This window comes from Ursus americanus, chromosome 18 (assembly GCF_024610735.1).
Source record: "Ursus americanus isolate L20-20 chromosome 18, mUrsAme1.1.p, whole genome shotgun sequence".
Classification (NCBI taxonomy): domain Eukaryota; kingdom Metazoa; phylum Chordata; class Mammalia; order Carnivora; family Ursidae; genus Ursus; species Ursus americanus.
Genome location: NC_142144.1, coordinates 9,740,472 through 9,765,776, shown reverse-complemented (window position 1 = coordinate 9,765,776; position 25,305 = coordinate 9,740,472). Strand labels below are relative to the sequence as shown.

At 42.4% G+C, this 25,305-nt stretch overlaps 1 protein-coding gene across 10 annotated transcripts in view; it reads right to left on the bottom strand.

Moving 5' to 3' along the window:
• Positions 1–25,305, bottom strand: part of MAPKAP1 (MAPK associated protein 1) — a 236,155-nt gene that overhangs the window by 8,440 nt on the left and 202,410 nt on the right. For 7 of the 10 annotated variants that reach the window (XM_045790930.2, XM_045790932.2, XM_045790936.2 and 4 more), the window contains one exon: positions 19,958–20,095. The exons of 1 other annotated variant lie outside the window; for it this stretch is intronic. In XM_045790930.2, coding sequence (XP_045646886.1) covers positions 19,958–20,095 — 138 coding nt within the window. Of the gene's footprint in view, positions 1–4,457; positions 4,562–19,957; positions 20,096–25,305 lie in introns of all 10 variants that reach the window. 2 more of the 10 variants (XM_045790933.2, XM_087869372.1) reach the window with 2 other exon arrangements.

Here is a 25,305-nt window from a genome sequence, read left to right as displayed (position 1 = left end):
AAATCAGCGGGCACGGTTTCACCCATACTGGAGCCATGGGACATGGGGCAGACTCAAACCAACGGAGAGTTTTTGCTATGAGGACTCTGCACTCACTCCAGGGATCCCTTCTGCTTGGTGGCCAGAAGGGCAGTTTTACTCTGTTCAGGCCCTGCCAGAAGCACAGGCTTAGGCAAGGGCCAGAGGAATGAACAGAGTCAAGAACAGTGAGAGCCAAGAGGGTGCTAAGAGCAGGTCGCTGCTGTGGAGACCGCAGGGGGAGGTGGTGGCCCAGGCAGGGAAGGGTCAGCAGAGTTTCTTGGAGGAGCTGATACTGGAGCAGTCTTAAAGGAGGATGGGGAGTGAGCCGGGTAAGGGTAGGGGTGGAGAAGGATGCAGCAGGGTCAGGGCAAATGTCCAGGGGCAGGAAACAGCAGGTGTCTGGGGAGATCCCAGGAAAGTCACATGCAGTGGGCAGGCAGGGGGCAGGGCACAAAGAACTGGGAATGCCAGCGTCACCAGCTGAGGGAGCCCCTTGTGGGTTGTAAAGCTGAGCAGTAAAGGAAATGGTCAAACTGTGCTTTTGGGGGTTCTCCCTGCCTCCCCAGGGCCAGGAGGCAGGGAAACCAGCTGCCACAGTCACCCAGGTAGGAGTGTATGAGGTTTTGAGCTGGGCAGACGCAAAAAGGAGGCTGAGAAAGGGACTGACTTGAGAACTGTAGAGAAGATAACATTGGCCAGACTTGGGGATTGTTTTACGACAGAATAACAGTTAATAAGCAGGATTCACACTTGCGTAATTTCACCCAGTCCAAAACCTATATAACAAGTTGGGTGACTTCTTGCTGGAAATGAATCTACCAATAAACGTGAGTCATACATGCTACGTGGCAAATTTCCCCCAGAGGTGGAAGCAGGGAAGAAGGAATCACTGGCTTTTCAACATCGACTAAACAGGCTGAAAACAGAATAAGAAACTCTGTTATCATACACTTTATCAGCCTTAGGCACCTCCAGGCTCACCTTACATAAGGGAGGAAAAGGGGGCAAATGACCTCCCCAGCTGCAACCTACCAGGGCATCTGTCCTGGGATGTTAGAGGGAATCTGAGCTGGTCAGGTTATCCCTGACAATTCAAAGAACGTCAGTTTTCATGGGGAGGGGGATGCCATAGGGGCAAAGTGTCTTCGTAAAAATGTCAGTTGAGAAAAAAGTATGATTGAAAAGAAAATGCAAAATCTAGTATTTCAGTTAGTCTGAGTTACTTTGCTTGTATTGTTATATTCTATTTGGAAACCAAGGCATGACAAGGGCCTGGGAAGCAGAGGGGGAAAGTGTAAGCTCTGGACTCAGGCTGAGGATGAAATTTCAGCTCCGCTATGTTCCAGCAGTGGGACCTGAACAAGGCACTGTCCCCATAGGCGCCCAGGTTTGCCCTTGGGTGTCTCACGAGGCACCGAGATATAGCAGGGCGCAATGGGTGGTGGCAATCATTCTTACAACCGTGATGGAAGATATCTGAACAGAAAATCCTCATGATTTTGAAGACCTGAGCCGCCTTTGAGCATATTTGCTTTTAGTGTTGTAGGATAAAATGCAATATAACGGGGCATAGAATGGGCATCTAAGCACTGGTCACATGCTCAGGGCAGACACGATAACTATACATTTGCTTCTGAACACGAAATGGAAATCTGGATATGTAAAAATGGACTTACATTACATATTTTTTTTCCAAAATAAAACAGAGTAGATGGAATGTAACACTGAACAGAAACTACTCAGCAGCACAAATGTCAGAAGTGGAGACGCTGGAATTCATGCCCTAATTTCCATCCTGTGTTACGGATTTTAACTTAAATAAGAAGCTATGCCGAAACAACAGCATTTGGGGGAAATGACTAGAGATCATTCCGAAAAAGCTGCTGATGTCACACGATGGGCCAGCGTAAGCAAAGAGGGGTGGAAGCTTCCATCCGCCTGCTAGAAGTGCTCCCAGATTTCCTCCGCACTCGGACCGGAGATTATGATTTGAAGGAGCACGGCCGGTGGTAGGCAATGACTGGTCAAGCTGTGCTTTTCAAATGGACCTGCGTCTGCCTTTGTCTAAAATGCCTCACGGAAGCCAAAAATAAGTTTCCTTTTTTCCTTTTCAACCAAAAAACGCCCCACTTTTTAAAAAACTTACTAAAAACTTAGAAGTGAGAGGAAAAACCTCCACACTCTACCCACAGAATATCAATACTTGGCACAATGATTTCCACGATCTCTATTCATTCCCACACGTCTGTTTTCACATAGCCGTAATCTGATTACACACCAAAATTTGGTGGTTTTTTTTTTTTTAGTTAACATTTTACCATAGCCCTTTCCATATTGCTACATAGTCTCTACAACCACGTTTTTCAACGTGCGTTCTTTTGCAACAAGTGGGTGCGTGCCAAGGTTCATGCTCTCACGGGCATTTAAGATATTTATAAAATCGCCAGTATTACAATAAAGCTATGAAAAACATCTTTGAGGATTTGGATTACTTCTCAATTCCTTTATATCAGGCATGGATGCCTTTAAAACTTTTTTTTTTAAAGAAGAGCACTCTAATTTTATTGAGAAGGATACACTTCTTTTTTTATATTGTGGTAAAGTTTACCATTCAGGCATTAAGTGTAAACTTAAATTGTATTAAGTGCGTTGACAATGTTCTACAACCACCACCACTATCCATTTCCGAAAGTTTTTCATCACCCAGGACACTGTACTTACTAAATAGCAGTGTTCCTTTCTCCCTTCTCCTGGCTGCTGGTAACCTCTATTTTACTTTCCGTATCTAGGAGTTCGTCTATTCTAGGTGACAAATATCGTGGTATTTGTCCTTTTGTGTCTGGCTTATTTCATTGAGCATGGTTTTCAAGGTCCATCCGTGTTGTGTACCACGTATCAGAATTTCATTCAAGGCTGAATAATATCCCAGTTTATGTATCTACCACATTTTGTTGATCCATTCACCTGCAGGTGGACGGACATTTGAGTTGTTTCTACCTTTTGGCTCTTGGGCACAGCGGTGCCGTGAACACTGGTGTGTAAGTATCTATTTGAGCCTCTGCTTTCCGTTCTTCTGGGCATATACCCAGAGTGGAACTGGCCGACCATATGGTAATTTTACGAGCCAAACTGTTTTGTGCACTGGCCGCGTCGTTTCACATTCCCACCAGGATTCCACGAGGGTTCTAACTTCTCCACATCATCATCACATTTATTCTTTTCTTTTTTTCTTTAATAACAGCCATCCTAATGGGTATGAAGCAGTATGTTGGTGTGGTTTTGATTTCCCTGATGACTAATTATGTTGAACATCTTTTCATGTGCTTACTGGCCATTTGTATATCTTCTTTGGAGAAATGTCTATTCGAGTCCTTAGACCACTTTTGAATTGGGTTGTTTCTGAGGAAACTGAGTTTTAAGGCATTTATAATTTGTATTTGTATTGTCCAAGAATGTAAGTGGCAGAAACAGGATTCAAACTCTATTCAACCCCTTGCTGTCTTTACAATTCCAAAAGGCCTCCTTGCAAATCAGTGCATCTCAGCCAAAATTCACTCTGCCTGCCACTGTGGACTCAAACAAAGAAGGAAAACAAACATTTATAAATTCTAACAGCTGCTACGAATGGATACGTTTTAAAACTGGGTGTCCAGGGTCTGATCTCTTCTGGTTCCTCTGGCCTGGAAGGAAGTGGAAAGCTGTTATTGGAATTCTTGGGGAAACAAATGGGAACACAGAGCTGTACCCTTCTGTAGACCCTAGAGGAAAGCATGGGCTGGAACTCTCTGGTTTCCAGGCTGAAAACCCCGTCTGGATCCAGCCTCCACTCTAAGCAGCAGTTCTGTGCTGCCTGCAGGAGCTTCAGGTCAATGTAATTCAACTGGCAAAGGCTGGCATCGGTTCCCCAGCACTCCTACAGTGGCAGAGGCCTGGGGAACTATAATGACCTCTTTGACCTTTAGAGCAGGGGCTGAGTCTGACCTACTTACGTTCTGCCTGCATCTTTCAAACCTTCTCTCTCTCTCTCTTTGGCTCCTTCCTATAAACATAATTAAAGCTCTCTGATTATAAAAACTCCCATGGCAATGTGATTCCCCTCCTTCCTCTAATTTATTGAAAACATTCTTGCTAAGGTCACTGCGACCTTTGAGAGACCCAGTAGCTACTTCTCAGCTTTTAGTTTGCTTGGCTTCTCAGCTGTATTTGATACTTCTCCCTGAGCTCCTCTCTTCCCTGGATTTCCACTGAACCACAGTTACCTGATCCTTCAGTAGACTTCTCCAGCCAATCTGCTTCTCATACGTCTTTTGTGATCCTGTCCTTCATCTGTCCCTTAAAAGATAGTCTTCCCAGTGTCCTGTGCTTGACCAGTGTTCCTTCTAACTCTGCATAGCTTCTCTTCCAGGTTTGCCCCTTAGGTTTTAATTACTACTCACGTTGATGATCCTGAAGCAGAAATCAGGCCTGGACCTCTCTCCAGAGTTTCAGAGCCAGCCACTGAGCACCGCTGACATCTTCACCTGCCAACAGTGCAGCATGTCTGGAATCGATGTCAACATTTCCCTTTAAATCAAAAGCTGTTCCAGGCATCCAGTCTCCTAAGTAGTTCTCACATATTCATCTTCTGCTCCCTTCCATCCTGTGGCCACAGCCCTCTCCCAGGTCCTGACCATCTACTGTCTCCTCTCTGGTTTTCCTACTTTTGATCATGACTTCTTCAGATCCAAACATCTACCCACAGGAGTCATCCTTTTGTAACACATATCTGGTCACGTCACTCCCCTAAAACCCTGTGTGGCTTCTTTTCCTGTTGTCCTCACAATAAAGTCCAAATTTCTTAAGATGATTTTCAAGACCCTCGATTAGCGGTTCTCAAACTTTGGTCCCAGAATCGCTTTACATCACAAACATTACTGAGTAGCCCAAAAAGCTTTTGTTTGTGTGAATTATATCAATATTTATTGCATTAGAAATCAAAACTGAGAAATTTTAAAAATATTTAATTCATTAAAAATAACCATAAACCCATTACAAGTTAATATAAACAATGTATTTTTTTAAATGGAAAAACCCTGATATTTCCCCAAACAAAAAGTTTAATGAGTGGAATTATTTTACATTTTTGAAATCTCCTTAATATTAACAGAAAACATCTGGATTATCCTATCTGCTTCTGCATTTGGTCTGTTGATCATGATACACTATTTTGGCTGAAACATATGAAAGAAAGCCTGCCTCACATTGATATGTTTTTGGAAAAGGGAGGCATCTTTTAATATTTGTCTTTGCAAATATTCCTTTTTCTTTGACATTATGTCAAACTTGGTACATGGTAGTTTCCTAAAGAGTAGGTGCAATATGGAATCTAAAACCACATTAATAAACTCGCTGTATTCTATTACATTAAAATCCATTGGTCTGTCTGGCACTATTTTGGTTTGTTTTTGTTTTGTCTTGTTTTTGCTCTGGCACTTTGAACGAATCTTTTACTCTTGAAGGATTTTGTAACATCATGCAGTCGTCTGGAAAATACTGGTTCACAGAGTTATGCAAGTCTTCCAAATGTGGACACATTTCATTATGCAGGAAGTATCACAGAAGAAATCCCATTTATTAATATGACCACTGACCTCATCAGAAAAGTCTTTAAGCTATGAGAAACCAAGCCCAGTGACAGATACAAGCTTTCCAAAATTCTAATTGTCACCTGAAATCTTGAATTTCATCATTGGCTTCAAATATTATCACTTGTTTTCCTTGAAGTGAAGGGCTTCCCTCCTTCATTTTCAGGAAAATGTCTGCTAAATACTCAAATTGAAAGAACCATGGTTTCTTAGCTTTTTTCAAGTAAAAGTGGTGTTCCATGAAATAAATGGATAAATGGCTAGTTCAGCTTGCAACTCAAACAACCATATGAGTGCTTTTCCTTGAGATAAGTATCCTACTCCCATATGCAGCAGAAATGCTTATGTGTACTTCAGGAAATGAATTAAGAACAATGGTCTGGGGCGCCTGGGTGGCTCAGTCGTTAGGCATCTGCCTTCGGCTCAGGTCATGATCCTAGGGTCCTAGGATCGAGCCCCGCATCGGGCTCCCTGCTCTGCTGGGAGCCTGCTTCTTCCTCTCCCACTCCCCCGCCTGTGTTCCCTCTCTCGCTAGCTCTCTGTCAAATAAATAAATAAAATCTTAAAAACAAAAACAATGGTTTATGGAGTCTTTTGATTCTCCGATTGATGTGCGAGTTGTTCTAACAAAATCATATGGCAATTCAGTAACCAAGTACTGGTTGAGTTTTACCCTTAGCTTTTAGAGGGAGAGAGACAAGAAACAAGTTTTGTATATGGACATTCTTCCAGTTTGTGACAAAAAGTTTGAATTTCCAAGTACCCTTGGGAGGCTAAATTACAACACATGAAACCCCATCTATCCAGAATCCTTAGAGCAGACAGCTAGTGTGAGCTTTGTGGAAAAAAACCCTTTTTCAATTTTAAGCATTAAAATGTTGTATTACAAAATTTCCTCCTGAATTAGAGTATAAGGAAAATAAAATTACTGTGTTATGTTCATTTTTATAGGTACAGAATATGACGATTTCCTCAGGGTTGCAGAAGGCTCTATGTCCTGCCACGAAATAGTTACATGCTGCCATACTACTCTTACTGAGTTCTCGGATTGCTTTTTAATAGTTTTTTGTTTCAGGGTTTTTTGTTTTTTTTTTTTTTTGAGAGAAAGAGCATGAGGTGGGGGAAGGTCAGAGGGAGAAGCAGGATCCCCGCTGAGCGGGGAGCCGGATGCAGGACTTGATCCTGGGACTCCAGGATCATGACCTGAGCCGAAGGCAGTCGCTTAACCAACTGACCCACCCAGGCGCCCCTGTTTTGTTTCAGTTTTGGTCAAATCTTGTAAGTTTGCACTTCTCATTGTCTTTATTGTCATCCTTTCTCTCCCTCTTCTAATTTTCCACATTTAATATCCCTTAGGATGAAAAACCAGATAATCAAGCATGGTTGAAATTTGTTAAAAAAGAAGACTTTAGGGGCACCTGGGTAGCGCAGTCATTAAGCGTCTGCCTTCGGCTCAGGGCATGATCCCAGGGTTCTGGGATTGAGCCCCGCATCAGGCTCCTCCGCTGGGAGCCTGCTTCTTCCTCTCCCACTCCCCCTGCTTGTGTTCCCTCTCTCGCTGGCTGTCAAATAAATAAAATCTTTAAAAAAAAAAAAAAAAAGAAGAAGACTTTATAGAGTCTGAGTTGGGGCCAGGGATACTCTTCCATCAAAGCAGCACAGAAGTTTATGTGCCTTGGCTTCATGTCAGTGGCAGAGAGAATATAAACCTCTCTTACTATTTATACAGACGGCCATTGAACATGGGTTTGAACTGTGTGCATTTACTCATTCTTAGAGTTTTTTCAGTAGGCATATAAACTTATGGTATCAACAAATACAGTAGAGTATTATAAATGTATTTTCACAAGTAATTCTTATGATTTTATCATTTTCTTTTCTCTAGCTTACTTTATTGTAGAATACAGTAATACATATGACGTACAAAACGTGCTGATCCACTGTTTATGTTATCAGTAAGGCTTCTGGTCAACTATAGGCTATTAGTTAAGTTTTGGGGGAGTCAAAAGCTATACATAGATTTTTGACTACATGGGGGTCAGTGCCCCTAAAGCCCCACGTTGTTCAACTTTGGACAAGTTATGTAACTTCTTTGAGTCCCAGTATCCTCAATACTTTAAAATAGGAATAACCTTGGCCGCATAGCCTTGTTGCTAAGATAAAATCAACAATTCTAGAATTCTGTAATAAATGCATATAAAACCTCACCAGAGCTGTTGTAAAAATTAAATGGTGCATATAAAGCATGTGGCACACTGACTGGTACGTGGTAGGTTTCCTTTGTCTCTTCACTTCCACTCTCTAAGACAAGCAAACCTTTCCTGAAAAGGACCAGACAGTAAATATATTAGGCTTTGCAGGCCAAGAGCAAAATTAAGGACATTTCATAGATATTTATGAGCAAAAAATGTCCAAATTTCTTTTTGCCAAAATTAGAAATATAATAGTTAAATGCATTTTTTGGCAGGTGTAATATAGGTCTACTAAAGAGAAGGACAGAATTTTTTCAAGGTGGTAGATAACTCTGCTTAAATGGAATTCAAGGTTAGTGTTCCCTATCATCAAATCAATCGCAAATGTTCACCTGTAAAAACCATTCTTAGCTCACAGGTGGTAGGCTAGATTTACCTTTGGGCCACAGTTTGCCAATCCCCACTCAAAGAGGCCTCTCTTATTTCCTTTTTCTTGGTTCATTCTCTGCAGTTGCTAATAATGACATTTTGAGTGCTCCTTGTGTAGATCTGGGTTTCGATCTGGGATTTCCCCCCCTCCAGCCTTTAGCCTTTCTTATAGTGAAGGTTTAATGGCAACACATTCTTTCATCTTTTGAGTGTCTGAAAATGTCTTTATTTCACCTTCATTTCTGAAGGATATTTTCATGGAATATAGAATTCTAGATTGACAGATTTTCTTTTAGCACTTTAAGAGCTGTCACTCCATTGTCTTCTGGATCGCATTATTTCTGATGAGAAGTCAGCAATCATTCTTATCTTGGTTTCCCTGGCTGTTCTTCTTCTTCTTCTTCTTTTTTAAGATTTTATTTATTTGAGAGAGAGAGAGAGTGCAAGAGAGAACGAGTGGGGGGAGGGGCAGAGGGAGAAGCAGACTCCTTGCAAAGCCAGGAGCCTGATGTGGGGCTTGATCCCAGGACCCTGAGATCATGACTTGAGCTGAAGGCAGATGCTTAACTGACTGAGCCACGCAGGTGCCCCCACTTTCCCTTTTTAAAGATTTATTTATTTGAGAGAGACAAAGAGAGACAGTGAGCACGAACAGGGGGAGGGGCAGAGGGAGAGAGATAATCTCAAGCAGATGCCTCACGGAGCTTGGAGTCAGATGCAGGGCTCAATCCCACAACCTTGAGATCATGACCTGAACAGAAATTAAGGTCAGACGCTAAAGCAACTGAGCCACCAGGTGCCCCTCTCTGGCTGTTCTTAAGATTTTTCTCTTTATCACTGGTTTTCAGCAATTTCATTATGATGTGCCTTGATGTGGTTTTCTTAGTATTTATCCTGTTTGGCCTTCACTAGTCTTCCAAAATTGGTGGACTGGTATTTTAAATCAAATCTGGAAGAGTTTTCTCCTCCATCCCTGAAACTTAAGTTACCTGTTATTAGAACACTTGATATTATTCCACAGTCTGTTCTTCTCATCAATTTTTTGTCTCTGTGCTTCAGTCTGAATAGTTTTATTATTCTATCTTAAAGTTTACTGATTGTGATAGGCAGATTCTGAAGTGGCCCCAATGACCCCATCTCCTGCTTTTCATACCTTGTGTCATCTCCTTGTCTTGTGTGTGGGCTAGACCTAGTGACTTACTTTTTTTTTTTTAAGATTTTATTTATTTGAGAGAGAGAGAGAGAGCGAGTGAGCTCAAGCAGGCAGGGAGGGGAAGAGGGTGTGGGAGAAGCAGACTCCTCACTGAGCAGGGAGCCTGACATGGGGCTTGATCCCAGGACCCTGGGATCATGACCTGAGCTAAAGGCAGATGCTTAACCAACGGAGCCACCGAGGTGCCCCTAGTGACTTACTTCTGATGAATAAAATTCAGCAAAAGTGTATTTCTAAGCCACTTCTAAGGTTAGGTTACAAATGACCGTGACTTGTTCCTTGCTAGTACTTTCTTATTCTTGGTTATTTTGTTGAAGCCAGCTGCCATATTGTGAGCTCACCTATGGAGAGGACTATGTGGCAAGGAACTGAAGGCGTTCCCAAAGAACTGAACTCTGCCGTCAGCTACTCAGGGAGCTTAGAAGCAGATCCTACCCCAACTGAACCTTGAGAAGATTGAACTGACTGAAACCTCGGGAGAGACTCTCAGCACCCAGCTAAGTTGTGCTGGATTCCTGACCACAACACTGTGGGGTAATACATGCTATTGTTTTAAGCCACCAAGTTTTGGGGCAATTTGTTATACGGTAATAGGTAACTAACACACTGACCTTTTAAACTGATTTCCTAATCTGGTCGCATCAGTGTTGATTCAGGTATTGTATTTCTCAGCTCTGGAGTTTTCCTGTGGTTCTTTTTTTAGTAGTTTCCATTTCTCTTGAGTTCTTGTTTTCCTTTAACTCTTTAAACACATTTATAATAGCTATTTTAAAAGTACTTACCTGCTAATTCTGTGATCCCTACCATTTCTGGCTATTTCTTTTGATTGAATTTTCCCCTAGTTACAGGACACATTTTCCTGCTTCTTTGCATATCTGGTAATTTCTTACTGAACGCTGGACACTATAAACATTACATTGTGGGTTGTTTGTCTTCTGTCATCATCCTTCAGAGAATATTGGGCTTTATTCCAACAGCCAGGTAATTTACTTGTGGATCATTGTGATCTTTTTAGGACTCACTTTTTTTTTTTTTTAAAGATTTCTTAACATATTCATTTGAGAGAGAGAGAATGAGTGAGAGCATGAGCAGTGGGGAGGGCCAGAGGGAGAGGGAAAAGCAGACTTTCTGCTGAGCAGGGTGCTGGACACGGGGCTTGATCCCAAGACCCTGGGATCATGACATGAGCTGACGGCAGATGCCTAACTGACTGAGCCCCCCAGGCACCACTTTTTAGGACTCCTTTTAAAGCTCTATTGGGAAATCACTATATTGTACACCTGAAACTAATGTAACACTGTATGTTAACCAACTGGAATTAAAATAAAAACTTAAAAAAAAAAGCTTTATTAGGCAAGGATTGGAGTAGTTATTAATCTAGGACTAGTTTAACCTTACTCCTAAGATATGGCCTTTGTGGAGTCACTGCTATATGCCCTGGAAGCTCCCTTCTGGTTGGCCAGAACTCCAGAGTATAGCGCCCTAGTACCTGTGCTTTGACCAGACTTGTGAGGTCCCACTGTAGGCATGCACAGCTTAGTATACAACGGAAGATTTGAGAGCTTCTTTCTGGAGCTTTTTCTCAGTGTGGCTCCCTACTCTTGCACTTAATTTATTGTAAATTTCAGCCTCCTCCAACTCTGATTTCTGTCTCTGAGCTTGGTGAGCCTGCTGTACTCTCCTTGGGAAACCCTGAAGAAAGCTGAAGTGATAGTAAGTCTCACCTCATTTGTTTCCCTTCTCTCAGGGCTCACAGTCCTGTACTGCCTGTTTTCCAGTGTCTGAGAACAGTTTCTTACATTTTGTACAGTTTTCCAGTCATTCATGATCGAAGGGCTAATCTGGTAGCAGTTAGCCTGTCCTGGAAGTTGCCTATGGGAATCTTGTAAGCAACACACACTTTGATTTTAATGAAAGAATGGCTTACTTTTTCCATGTCTGTGAGAAGAACTTAAAATCTAAGCACCCCATTTATTTATTATGAAAACACAATTTGGAGCTTGGCAGGAGGCAAGGGAAACAGATTTTTCCTATCATTTATCCAGCTGAGAAATCTTTCACACAGTTTTTCAGTAGGGAACAGTCTCTGCCCTTAGCCTCTTCTCCAGTAGGATCTCTTCTGATGTTAAAATCAGGAAAGAAAAATTTTGAAGAAATGGTAATCAAAATCTGGGAAAATATAAATGTATACAAATTTTCCATGATACCTGTTTTGTTATTATGGGTCTATAATGCCCAAGTCAACAATTAAGCAAAAGCTTAATAGCAAAAAAAAAAAAAAGGGGGGGGGCTTTTTCCAGGAGGAAAAAAAGCTGATACCTCAAAATGTTTTCTACTCTAACAAATATCAACATTCTAACTGACACAAACATATTCTTTGTTCATTCATAAGTTCTAGGGAAAAACAAAGAAGGTTTACAGAGAAGATAATGAAAACCCACCGAGAATCTCAGCACCAGACAATTTTCCTCAGAAACATAGATATTTTTACATGTTATGTAGTTAGCAAACATGCCCCCCGACACCTCCTATGAGCGACTATAGTATGTGATAATGAATATGGGAGATGTGTTGTTCTTATCATCTGTCTGGGGCTCAGAGTAGAATCTCCTGCCTCCTAAATTCATAGAGAGTTGACCTTCCTGAGACCACACTCTGTACCGAAGCACATCTTTTCCATGAACTACAGAGACAAGCACACTGGTCCCATCTATCATATGCTGAGGGCAAACAGCAACAGTAGGTTAAGAACAAGATGTTGGGTTTGCCTTTTTACTACAACCTTGAGAAGTTCTCCATTGTACCTCCATATCTCTTTGTTGAACAATCACACTTGCTCTTGGCTAATTCCAAATTCTAGAAGCAACTTTTAAATGCTTCAGGTGCCCAGGCAGAGTTAGAGAGTCATCGAGCACTGACTGTAGCTCCTGGACAGAAGCTCCGGGATTTCTAAAGGATGCAGCTGAGAGCATAAATAGGCATGCCTAGTGCAAACATCAGGTGTCAGTTAATAATGACCAGGTCAATGGCACACATGCTGGGTTGGTTCCCACTGGCTGAGTTCTCAGGGGCTTGACCAATGTTATCCAGCCCCAGAGAAGTGTTCCCTGAAATACAGCGATGGCCTATTTAACAGCAGATCACAGCTTGAGGTTACTGGAAACCAAACTGGGTCAGAGAACCTAAGAATACAGCCTGGCAGATGATGCACACTGGCCCCAAGCTTAGAGTTTTTCCCCACCTTTATTCTGTGGCACACTCCAGGTCTTTTCCTCCCACACACTTGGAAAAATCGAGGTGGTTCCCCTGGTTGCCCAAACCCATCTCCCCGGCAGCCCCCTTGTTTTGGAAGGAGATGATAAATAAATCAAAATGCACGAAGCAGCACTTCCACAGGCACTCGCCTCCTCCACTGAACGTGCACCTCATCAATCACACTATTGTCTGCTTGAAAGGCGAGCCTTGTAAATGTCATATCCACTCAGGCCCAAGGAGAGGCGCATCCAAATGCAGCAAGGAGTTTTAATTGGATAGTGTAATTAAACTAAAAAACCCCAGCAGACTCCCTTTGACAGGATAGATGAAGACCCCTTTTAATAGGGCTAGGAAACATATCTGTTAAAAGGATGAGGCACTGCCTGCTCCTGATTGTGCTCCAGAGTACTCTTATGAAAAGGCAATTCAATAACTGGGGCATTTAATATGTTAGAGTCCATTGTGTTCTGTAATCTAGCAGTACTTACCGTATTTGATCTGGAACTTATGAAATAAGTCCTTGTCAGAGAATAAAAGCACAACATAGCTTGTCCCCCTGATGTCTGGAGTACCCTGACCTCCTGGGAATCATCATTGCCTAAGGATGGGCTGTGGTCTTCCTGGGTACAGGCCCATGTGAGTATGAATGCACGTGCCTTACTGACTGGGGCCTACAGTACGTGGTATGGCTGTGGCCATCCACCCACTCACCCAGGGGCTGTAGCTCTTTCGTCCAGGGGTGGCTAACATTATCCTCATTTCTCTTTCATTCTCACGAACATCTAAAGAATATGACAAAATTCTTGGGTATCTCCTCCTTTAGGAACTGAAATGCCTGTCACATCCGTGTGTGTAGTCTACTAGAACTACTACCCCGTCAAATAGGAAAAAAAAGAAATCAGGTGATCAGAGGATTCAAATATGGACTGGGGTATGCTCAAGTCGATTTCAGTAACGAAACCTTAGTCCTTCTGCCATTCTCCCTAGTCTTCTCTGTTGGGACAGGGTTGGGGGAGGCACACAAAGGCACATTCAAAGACACACACACACACTAATGGCCTGCAGCTCCACAAGCAAGGTAACAGAATTAGTGGGAACACATGAAGAGGTTCATATCTGCACGGGGCTGTCTTACAAGTAGACCATAGCAATCCCTCTCAGATGGTTGTTAGTGTCCCAAGGACAAGGTCAGGGAACTCAGCATCCGGGTGGATCAAGAGAGCCTCTGAGCTGGGGCTGAGGTGGGATACACACAGAAGATTTCAGACTTCCCCAACTGTAGCTTTCCAGAAACAGTGAGACACTTTGCTTTATATACATAAACCTCAAAGTCAGTTTGCCTGGGCCCTCAGAATGATTTTTCCTTTTTGAGGATGGTGAAGGTTTCGTTTGATGGCTGCTTTTACTCCTCCATAAAGCCTACTTGGAGCTCTTTTGCAAACCTCTGAACACTCTTAATGCTGGTCTTTCACTATGAGTTGATGAACCCATTAAGGACATATAAGTGAATGCTTATAATCTATGAAAACTGGATACTGAATTAAACCATCAAATACCTTTAGGTTTAAATGAAAACTACATAAAAGCATTTCAGCCATCAATTTGGCTATCACTTCTGGCCAGTATGAATTCTGCTGGAAAAGCTATTTTCGTGCAGATGTGGAATTCAATGGGAAAGACTGACTCGTGTACCAACATCAATCAAAATGTCGACTTCCCTGGCAGCTCTCAACAGTAAGGCAGGTTCAAAGGTCACAGGATAAAGAAAAAGCCAAGCTCTGGTTCAGCTCTAATATCTCCTCGGTAGAAGTCTTGCAAAAGTACCCCCTTCTGTATTAGCCTTGCTTTCATTAATCTTCTTGCCATCTTCTTTAACTAGTCATGCAGAACCGCTCGATAGCAAGACGTATAATGGGGAAGGCCCTGTGCCTATTACCGCGTTAACATTCTCTTAAGCCCCAGTGCAACAATGGAACGAGAAGGCAAAGGGAATCTGCAACTGCAGGGTGCAGTGTAGGCAATTCAATTACAGCCTGGGCTTACCTATGTACTTCTGACCTATAAAACACAAGAGGCCTTTGTGTCTAACTGGCTTGGCCATTAAGGTTGCTGAAGATCACAACAATGCTGATCTTTTCTATTTAAGCTAAATCAATGTGGACAAATCATTATTCAGTAGCTTTAATTTAATTAGTAAATTAAATACACTACTTTACAGATCTTGTCAAGTACTTATGAAAAGAAAGATTCATTTAAGCGGGAGGTCACCAATAAGCCCAGCTAATTTAACTCATAACCTTAACTGAATCTCATCTCAAATATCTAGCAGGTTCTATTCAGGAGGGCTTGACAGTCTCCTGCAGTTGTGGTTAACTCATTCCCAAAGAGTTCCTATCCTGTATCCAAACACTGTTCTGGACAAAAACAAAACAAAACAAAAACAACCAAACAAGCAATCCTCCACCAGCATCAACAGAATCAGATTTCCTTTAAATTATACTATTGCAAGAGAACGTAATCAGGTTACCTCTATTATGTTGCTTCCTTAAGATTTTCTATTATCTATACTTAATTGAGATACAGAGCTCTTTTCAGCTATAAAGACGACAGCTACTTTATTAAGGTTTAAATCTGATTTGTTAATGATAGGCTGCTTCCTTTAAAGACTCGAAACCTGCACAACCTTCTTATGATAAAACCAGACCTGGCATGGTTGAGTCTGGTACTTTATTTAAATTCAGCCTGAGAGTCTCTGAAGGGTCTTAGTTTAAAAGAAAGGTCCCTTGTTTTTGTTTCAGTGTTGGAATTTGAGGCTTGCACTTAAAAAGAGAGCCCGCTGCATCCAAAGCCTAGGTTTAGACCTGCATAAGGAGGGAGAATGCCATGGTAGTTTCTGATATGGGAACGTTCTCTCCTCCTATGTGCTGTATACATATTTGTTCAGTTAAAATGAATTAAAATGAATTCATCTTTTAGAGTTTTGTGACATCCTTCAAAATAGCAAAAGATAACCTAAGGAGTGGCAAAACCAGACAGCGAAATCACTGATTTGAATAATAATGGCAGCATGCAGCCTTTTTTTGTTTTTTTCCCAATCTAGAAAGGCAGAATTTATTCTTAATTTCTCAGGGCTTTTGATACACAGATGTTCCCCACTAACTCTGGTAAGAGTCCATGTTTATATGTACAAATTTCTTCTAAGGCATGTATCTATTTAGTCATTAAGTTCCAGGTCTTTAAACACTCACAGGGACAGAGCAATAAATCTTCCCTCTGAGAACGCAGCCTAAGAGGGAGAAGTTAGGGGACGGAAAGAGAGCCATAGAATGGCTATTTATGGAGCACGGCTGCAGATTCTGGGTCTTTCTGATCCACGGTATGTGTAATTATGTGTCTCACTGCAGGCGCTCCATTGCTCAGTCCCTTTGCCAAGCCTGCTATTCACATACTTTTTGGATATGGCGTCAATTAAACTTGAGCTGTGTTCCTTATGACGACCAAATTAATGGTCTGACAGAGGCTTTTTCAATAAACACTGCAAACTGGCCATATTCGAAGGTTTCAAAAACCGTTTCTTTTCTGTTCAAAATTCTGACAAACATGTCTCAAGACAGACTGGGACAACTTCATTATCCTCCCAACACTTAATGCCTTTTTGTAAAGAAGGCTGTTTAATAACACGTCTGCTGTTTCCACAACTAAATTATTCCAGCTGGTCACACGTTCCAGTCTTTGGCAAGACACTTGTGTTACGAGAGATAAAAACATGAAAAAGGAAATATATTGTAGAAATCAAAAACCTTATCTACTTCTAGACTTTCTCTTTGCCATAATTCATTCAAGAAGGCCCCAAGAATAATTTTTGATGTAAACTCAGCTACAAACATACATCACTATGCTGATAAAAATCACAGGCTAAACTTATGAAATATAGTGACTTTCATTTCTTTAGTGCTGTTAAAATAACTTTTTTCTAAGGTTCAACAGACACAAAAGATAAAAAGGGTTACCATTAATCCTTTAAAAAAAGAAGAAGAAGAAGAAGAAGCAGCCCCATAGATTAATTCTGTGGTCTGATGATGGTCTTGAAGATGAACTTTTTAGATTAAGTCACTGAATTAATTTGATGAAGATACTGGAAATCATAAAAAAAAATAACATAGCATCAAGCCGATTCGGTTAATACATCTTTGTTTGGGCACTTTACAACATAAATTATGCTGAGAAACTTTTGGTTTCTAAATTCTGGCCTCATTAAGTTCTGTTTGAAGACAGCAAACATTCACTGAGGACAACCCTGCAGGCACTGTGTTAGGGATGTGGATACAGAAACCAGTTCCTGGATCAGTTCAGCACGGAGATGCGGGGTGGGGAGAGAGGGGCAGACTTCAAGTCAATAAATACAGCAGTTCGAAAGGTGCTGTGCCGGAGGTGTGGGCAAACTCCTGGCGACAAAGTTACAGAGAGAGCCTGACATTGGAGCTGGACCTTGAAAAATGAGTGAGCCAGGCATGAGGAACTGGAGGTGCTTGTCAGTTAGACGGAGGGTCAGCGGGGAGGTGTATTCTAGGCAATGGGAACAGCGGCAGCACAGAATTCGAGGTGTGTTTGTGTGCAAATAGTTCACAGTGACCAAGTTCAAATGGGAAATTATGGGCTATGAGCCTGGACTGGTCAACGTCTGTAAAGACTCCCAGGCTGACGAGTCTGGATTCTATTCTGTGAGCCTGTAACTTTTAAATCTTTTTTTTTTTTAAGCAGCAAAACCTTTTTTTAATTGGTTGACTTTTTAAATGCAGAATCCCAAAATGGAAAAAAGTAACACTCAATGTAACACTCTATTGGTTGAAGGGAAGGCCGTATGCCCAAACCTGCCCCTTCCCCCGCCCCCAGGCCCCTGACGTCCCCTGAGAACCTAGAGATCTGAGGAACAGTTTGGAAAGCACTGTGATGGGGCACAGGGACTTGGGAAATGTCTGACTGGGGCAGTGCGCCTCTTTGTTGAGGGAAATCACAATTTCTAGATTTCTGGAGCCAAAGTGAGAGAGAAGGAAACCTCTTTAAGACTCACATGTGCAGTTTTTACAAAGAACCACCCAGTAGGTCTGAAAATAAGAGAGAAGACTCTCTTGCTGGATTCCAATATTGAAATGGTGGGCCCCACGTTAGCTCTGCATCCTCAAGGCTTGGAACTTGGCATCGCTCTCAGAGATGGGTAATATTTACTTCCTGACGGCCTGATGGCAAGAGGCAACTGGGAGGTGGTGGCTGTGCATCTGTTCTTCCTTCCCCCTGACTCTTTGATAGGGTGTGTTACATCCCTCACCTTTCAGTGCCTGAACCACACACAGCCTTCCTTGGCAAGTGAGTGTCTTGGTATGAGTGTAAAGGAAATTCAAATCCTCTTTCGAGTTTTTCCCCTAACCTTTCTACTCCAGCTTATCCCTCTATGCAACATGTAAGTGATTGCCTTTCATTTCTCAGAGACATGGAAAATTTGCAAAATGTTACTTTTCAAAGCATCCAGATTCTTGGGAAGAAAGATGCTAGAATAATGACATCTTTACTGGCTGATAAACTGGAGTGAGAGGAATTAGGAAGAAGATGTTTATCTAGAGGCAGAGGCAAGGGGCCCAGAACAGTAAGCAATTTCCTCACCAGCCCCTTCTGGCAGCCATCTTGCAGAATCCCCTCACTGGGATAACAGGAATGGCAGGAGGGGGGAGCGGCTGGGCATGGCCCGATTCCTTTCCCCCTGTCCCACTAAGTTCTCCCTTCTTGCCAAGCTGGAGACTACTGGGTTGAAAGGAGGAGACTATGTAGCCTAGCACAGCTGGATTTGACAAAACCAACACCCACCCATAAATGAGGCAATGTGGCAGGTGCCCTGTCCATAGGACCCCCTCAGGGGGTTCTGTGCTCTTTAGATCCCTCTTTAGTCAGTATTACCTCAAAAACTCAAATCATATTATAAACACTTGCTGGCCTTTACATTTCTCAGTTATTGTTCCTTTTGAGTATGTCATTCCTTATAACATTTGTTCCCCAATTCAGTGGGCACTGGAATAAATGGGATTAACAAAAATTAGAAGCTCACATCATCCTCTAGGCTAATGAATCAGAACCCAATGGGGAGGGGCGCCTGGGTGGCTTAGTTGGGTAAGCGTCTGACTCTTGGTTTCGGCTCAGGTCATGATCTCATGATCTCATGAGTCGTGAGATCAAGCCCTGCGTCAGGCTCCCCACTCAGCGTTGAGTCTGCTTGAAGATTCTCTCCCTCTGCCCCTCCCCCTACTCCTGAGCATGCTAATAAAATAAATAAATCCTAAAAAAAAAAAAAAAAAGAAAAGAAAAAAAGAACGCACTGGGCATGGGCCCTGGGGAACTGCATTTTAAATAGGCTCCACAGGCAATGCTGGTATGTACCAGACTCTTGACAACCGCTGTCTTGCGGCCTTTCCCAGACAACTAACGAATTCTTGTACAGTTTAAACTTTTTTCTTCCATGGAGGAATTTCAGTGTGATCTGTGTCCTTTCTGCCTCTCGATGGGACTGAAGTCTTAAAAATGATTAATCTAAATGCTACACTCAATTACTTAACTGCAAAAATATAATATGCCAAAATATACAACCAGACTATATCTACTTTGATAATTTAAGCAGAGGGGTGCCAACCCAGCAGCGATCTCTTCTGCAGGACCAGGCAGGAGTTTAATTATGAGCTGGTAGGTCATGCAGCTGTCAATAATCTGGAGGGTGTTGACACTTCCAGCTTGATGGATATCTAAATCTAGTCTTCGGCTGCCATAGGAAATCTCCCAGCCTCCCTTGATCTGGCAAAGAAGGAAGGAAGGTCCAGGTCTGACTGCTCAAGTCCCCCAGATGGGAATAGGAAGGGAGCACAAAGTGAAATGAGGGCTCTGGTGAGTCAAATTCTCAGCAGAAACCTGCCCCCAGGCCCCCAGCCCCCAGGGCGGGGCTCCTAAGGTCAGAAGCCGGCTGGGAGGTTCTCTGCTGCCATCAAGACCTAACAGGATGGGGGCCCATGTCAGGCTCTGGGCACCATAATACAATCCTGTTTGATTAAAAGAAATTTCTGGTAATGAATTAAACAGACCCAAGGAAAAAAGGACACGGTGGCAATATATTCTCCTGGCACCCAGCACACAGAAGGGAAGAGGGGGAAGAGAGAAAGGAGACATAAATAAAAAGGACTACTCACTGGGGCTTTTTTCTTCAGCAAGGTCACAGGCACAGAGCAGGTCAGAATCGATTGAGATGGGTTTCTGCTTAATCCAAAACTTAGTGCTGGCTTTTTGATTCGTAACGGGGTCTATCTCTACTTTGTCTCCAGAGATACCTGTAAGGCCAGGGTGGAGGGGTGGGAGGACAAAAAAGAAGCCACAAAAAGTGGAAGGCGTAAGTGATTTCAGTGGAATCATTTGACCTGTTTTGTAAATCCTAAATTGGATGAACAAGAGCTCTTTCCAACGGCTTTGGGGATGCCATCCACTTAAGAGACTCCAAATGGCACACAGAAGTGCACAGCCTGGTTTCCTGGGTGGGTGAGTTGGGGGGAGAAACCACCAAAACCGATACAAAAAAGGTATTAAGAAACACACCGTCTTAGATGTACCACAGATACAACACAGAGTACCTACATATTATTAACCCAAATAACACCTCTGTGTTGTAATGAAATAAACCATAACATAAGGTTCATTTAAAAAACAATTTTGATCAGTGGTCTTTTTTTTTTTTTCTGATCTAGAAAAATCTTACACACTAAAAATAGGAAAAATCTATCTCTTCCTTTCTCTGACACTAAATAATTATCCAAGCTATATTGAGAGGAAGTCACAGAAGGATCAAAGGGTCCTTTACATAAAACCTTCCAAGTTCAAGTCTTGGAGCTTGGCTTCAGTCTGTGGAGGTCACAGCTTCTCTGCTGAGGGAGAAACAGCACTGGGTGTGAGCTTTATGCAACAAAGACGTTATAACAGGAATCCAGCATGTTAAATACTGCCACTTCAGGTTTCATTTTCAGAGCTGTGAAAGACATAACATACTGTACAGTGACGGGGAGCAAAGGTTTTAGGAGAACAAAGGTAATGCCAGGGATGAAAGGTGTCCCAGGATAACTGTGGCAAGGCACAGCAATTGCTCTCCCAGTGGCACTGAGCAGTATATGCTCAGCTGGACACACACGATCTAGGCTAGATGCTCTCTTCGTCCCCTTTTGCTGAAAATCGAGGAATCTGTTCATGAAATGAGACAAAAACCTTCAATATGCTTTCCAGAGTGGGCCCCAGAGAGAATCTTGAAAGTAATTAATATTTAGGCCATACTTTAAAGGTCAGGGGCAAAATGGAAAAAAGCAAAATCAAGTAGATAGGAGATAATTAAAACCATCAAATGTACATACTGCAACAAAAAGACAATCAGAATTAATACATTTCATCCCATGGATCACACTCAAATTTTTCGATACAACGTTTTTTGGTTGAGACCAAAAAAAAGCAGATAAAAGAAACAACTCAATTAAGAAACAAAAAACCCCCAAATAACCCAATGACCACAGTCTGAGAGTAAATTTAAAATTAAACAAGAAAACAAATACAAAAAAAATTCTAGTGATTAGGTCTGCCATATACTCCACTTCTATTTTATTTTATGAGTAAAGAAATCCCAAATAGCAGTCAGACAAAGGCAAGAGACTGTAGAGGCAGACTCTAGGAGAGTCTCATCTGCTGTCTTCAGAGGAGACAATGCAGTACAGTTGCTTAACCCTGGTCATTACTGTGTGGTCTCTGGAAGAGATGAACAATTGGTATTTTTTTATTAATTGAATGCTGGAATTTGTCATTAGACATATTTCAGGAACACCATATTTCAATTAGGCATAATGTCATAAGTCCAATGGACTCTGGCCGTTCAGGTCTAGATGATTTCAGGAGGGTGAGAATGTATCAGGAGACCAATTTTATTATATTTCACTTAAAATAGATTACAACTACCCAGTTACACTCTTCCCTCCAATGTGGTCATTAATTGTTAAAGATCTGGACATTTCTATAGTTCCCTGAAAGAAAAGTACTTACGCCATGGCTGCTGGTAGCAAGTGGTTTTTATTTTTATTTTTTTTTGTCCCCCCCCTCCTTCCTCTGCTTATTTTTGACATTTATAAAAGTCAAAAACGAGCAGAGCACAATAAATGTGCATATCTCTTATGTGGAATAAACCCTGCCTCACATTCCTTTCTCAGAAAGAGAGGGCAAAAAACAAATCATCACCAGAGAGGCACGGCTTTAAAATTTTGTTCTACGGCCCCGAAACTCCTGAAGCCGTAGTCAGTCAATATTGTTAATGTACCTTGTTAATTTTATAGGATTTGTCAGGTAACTCCACTGGAAAATTATATAAAACTGTTCCAGATGAAAAGATGATAGTGACATGAATTAAAGTGATAGAACAATAGTGGAATATAAACCAGAAATGACACCCAAAGTGGCTGTTGATTTATTGCCGTGCTGAGTTTGGTTCTGGGCTCCCATGTATATTAGTGCTACAAATCTGGGTCCATTTAGCAGAGGGATGCTCATACATACATCACCAGCTCCTGCTCCAAGCCAAGGTCACTCCCCATGGCATCAATCTTTCCAACAGAGCCTACTTCACAAAGCAGGACTCTTGTAACCATCTCAGATGTAACAGACTCTCGTCCTCTTTCATCTTTCTTTTATCATGTAAAGTACACTTTAACTTCTATTATTTTTATCTGCAAATTGTTACTGTAGAGTTCATCCATTTCAGGCTATATCTTGGCATCAGTTGCCTGCGCTCTGCACGGCCACAAGAGCGCCTTCCCAATGACGCCCTTTCCGGGGGTTACTGTGCAGTCACTGTTCGCAGAGGGGAACCCCAATTCTGGCGTTTGGGGATGAAGATGTGGGAGATGAATGCGTTAGGTTCAAGATGGGCAGGCAGGTGGAACACCATTTAAACAACTGGTGTGTTCCAAAAAACTTGCCTGTAAATCAGATTTTTTCTGAATCAAATCACATTTTCCCACTGACTTCTAGTTCCAGACATACTTTATATTCATTTTGGATTGATCTGTAATTGGCAGGAGCTCCCAACACTTGAGTTTTAAGTTTCTCTGCCCTGCAGGCTTTCAGTCAAGTAGTTAATGATCTGTAAAACACTTGCCTGCCTAGAGGAGTCACTATTTAAAGGAACCTGTAGGGGGATCTTTCCTGATGGGAACAATCCTTTTGTACATTAAATAATCTCACCCTACTTGAGATGTGCATGAGTCTCAGCTTCTTAAAGCAGGGCACACAGCCCACAGGAGCTGATCTGTTCTTGCTGCACAAGTGACAACCCTCTGCTTCCAGTTCAGGAGGGCCTGAGGCAGTCTAGCTGTGGAGCCCATTCTCCTGAACGTACCCAGAACCCGCTGCTGAAGAGAGTCCCCAGAACCTAGCCTGGAAGCTAACAGAGACCTCTTCTGTCCCTGCCCTGGAAGTCAAGGTGTCCTTCTTGGTTGGAAGGAGGAAGCAGGCTGGTGGAGAGGAGACCTATGAGGAGGCTGGCACCACAGTCCAGGCCAGGGGTGAAGAGGGGTGAACATTACCTGGCACCAAATACATGTTAGCATGGTTAGAAATCCTTTGTGTGCATTGATTCAAATCTCAGGACACCCTTATCCCATTGGTTACTATATTTACCCCTATTTTATAGATGAGAAAACTGAAGCATAGGGAGGTTAAGTAACTTGCCCAAGACCACACAGCTAAAAAGCGGCAAAGCTAGAATTGGGAGAAAGCCGGGAAATGTGGCTCCAGAATCTGTCTTCTCAGCCACTATGCTATTCTTCAAGAACTGTGCTAGGTGTTCTATATAACATGCCCTAGGAGGGGTGAAGGTGCTTGTCCAAGGTTGGGGAGCTTTTAAGCCCAGGGCTACCTGGTTCCCAAGTATGGTACTTCCCACTGCTCTGCACAGCCTCATTCAGTTGGGTACAGACATAATGAGGAATTCTGCTTAACTAGTCTTTAATATCCTCTTTCAATTTTTACCAAGGAACAAATAAACATTCAAATGTGCCAATAAACACACACCTATTTTTGTTCAGATATGGAAAACCGGAGCATGAAATCCTACCAATATTCTTCTGCATGACCACTGAGCATGGTTAATGTCCTTGGCTAAAGCTTTTGTGTAAAGTCCCAAAGGAAAGACAGGCGTGCTCCTTAAAGTGTCACTCAGGCACTGTTTTTAAGTAAGTCAAATTATAAACATACGTCCAAGAAAACAAGGGAAGTTGGTTTGTTAAGTTAACATTTCTTCAACTTAAATGGCCAACAGAGGAGTAGTTAATCCAACCACGACGGAATACAACACAACCATGAAAAACTGCGTATGAGAAAAGCTTTGATTTGGAAAAATTCTTGTGAAGCTAAGTGAAAAGGACAGGAAAAATATTTATAGAAAGGAGATCTAACGGATATGCTTCAAACTGGTAACAGTGGTCAATTCTGGCTAGCAGGATTACATCCTTTCCTTTTCTCTATTTTTCCAAAACAGAAATCTCACCCAAAATAAAAACATACATCATTTTAGGAGCTGACATTTTCTTGGTTTCTACTTCAGGATTCAGTACCTTTCCCAACTTTTACAGTGTGGGGAAGGGAGTATGTTGAATCCTGTGACTGCTAATCATGAAAGCAGCCCTAAATGAAGACTACTTCCACCTAGCAGCCCTCAAGCATCTAAGTGGCTGAGCCGCTGGGAAGGGCTCCCGTGGCGGCATTATGGCCACCCTGGGGCCACCCCGACAAACCGTGCCTGGCAGGCTCCACCCGACCAGCTGTGGGAAGAGAGGAAGACAGCATGAGGGCTGGCCTGAAGTGGACAGGGTCAGCCCCTTCCCTCAGAAATAAGGGAAGCCACTTGTCTTCTTTTACCAGCTCTCCTCCCCTACCCACTTATCCATGGCCATCCGTCATGACCTTTTCATGCTCCTACTTCTGACAGCTTCCAGATACAGTGAGTCAAACTTCACTGGAAGCAAACTATCACGCCAACTGTCAAAGGCAGAAAACAATGCCTGATTGCTGTCCTATGTCAATGCCAGCATATAAATCCTTCCCTAACAAGACAGCTCAAAATAAACAAAAAATGCAACTCTAGTGTATATACAGCTCTCTGGGGAAACTGTTTGTCCAAGGCTTTAGAGTCATCACAAGGAGACCCTCATCCACTTTAACCAGATTTCCATAAAAGGAAATTGGCATGTATATCATCTTCTGCTAACAGACTGGGTACCTACTCTGGGCAGCCCCTGCGCTGGGTCCTGTTGTGTAGAGCGACTTACTGAGAGCTTCCCACACTTCTAATCAGGAAGGCAGTAGTGCAGAGAGGTTAGGGATGGTAGCAGTTTTCTTACTTCCTAACCATGTGACTGACTTTGGGCAAGGTACTGTAAAATGGTGATGATAACAGAATTTATCTCTTGGGCTTTTGTGATGATGAAATAAGACTTATAAAGTGCTTGGAATAGTGCTT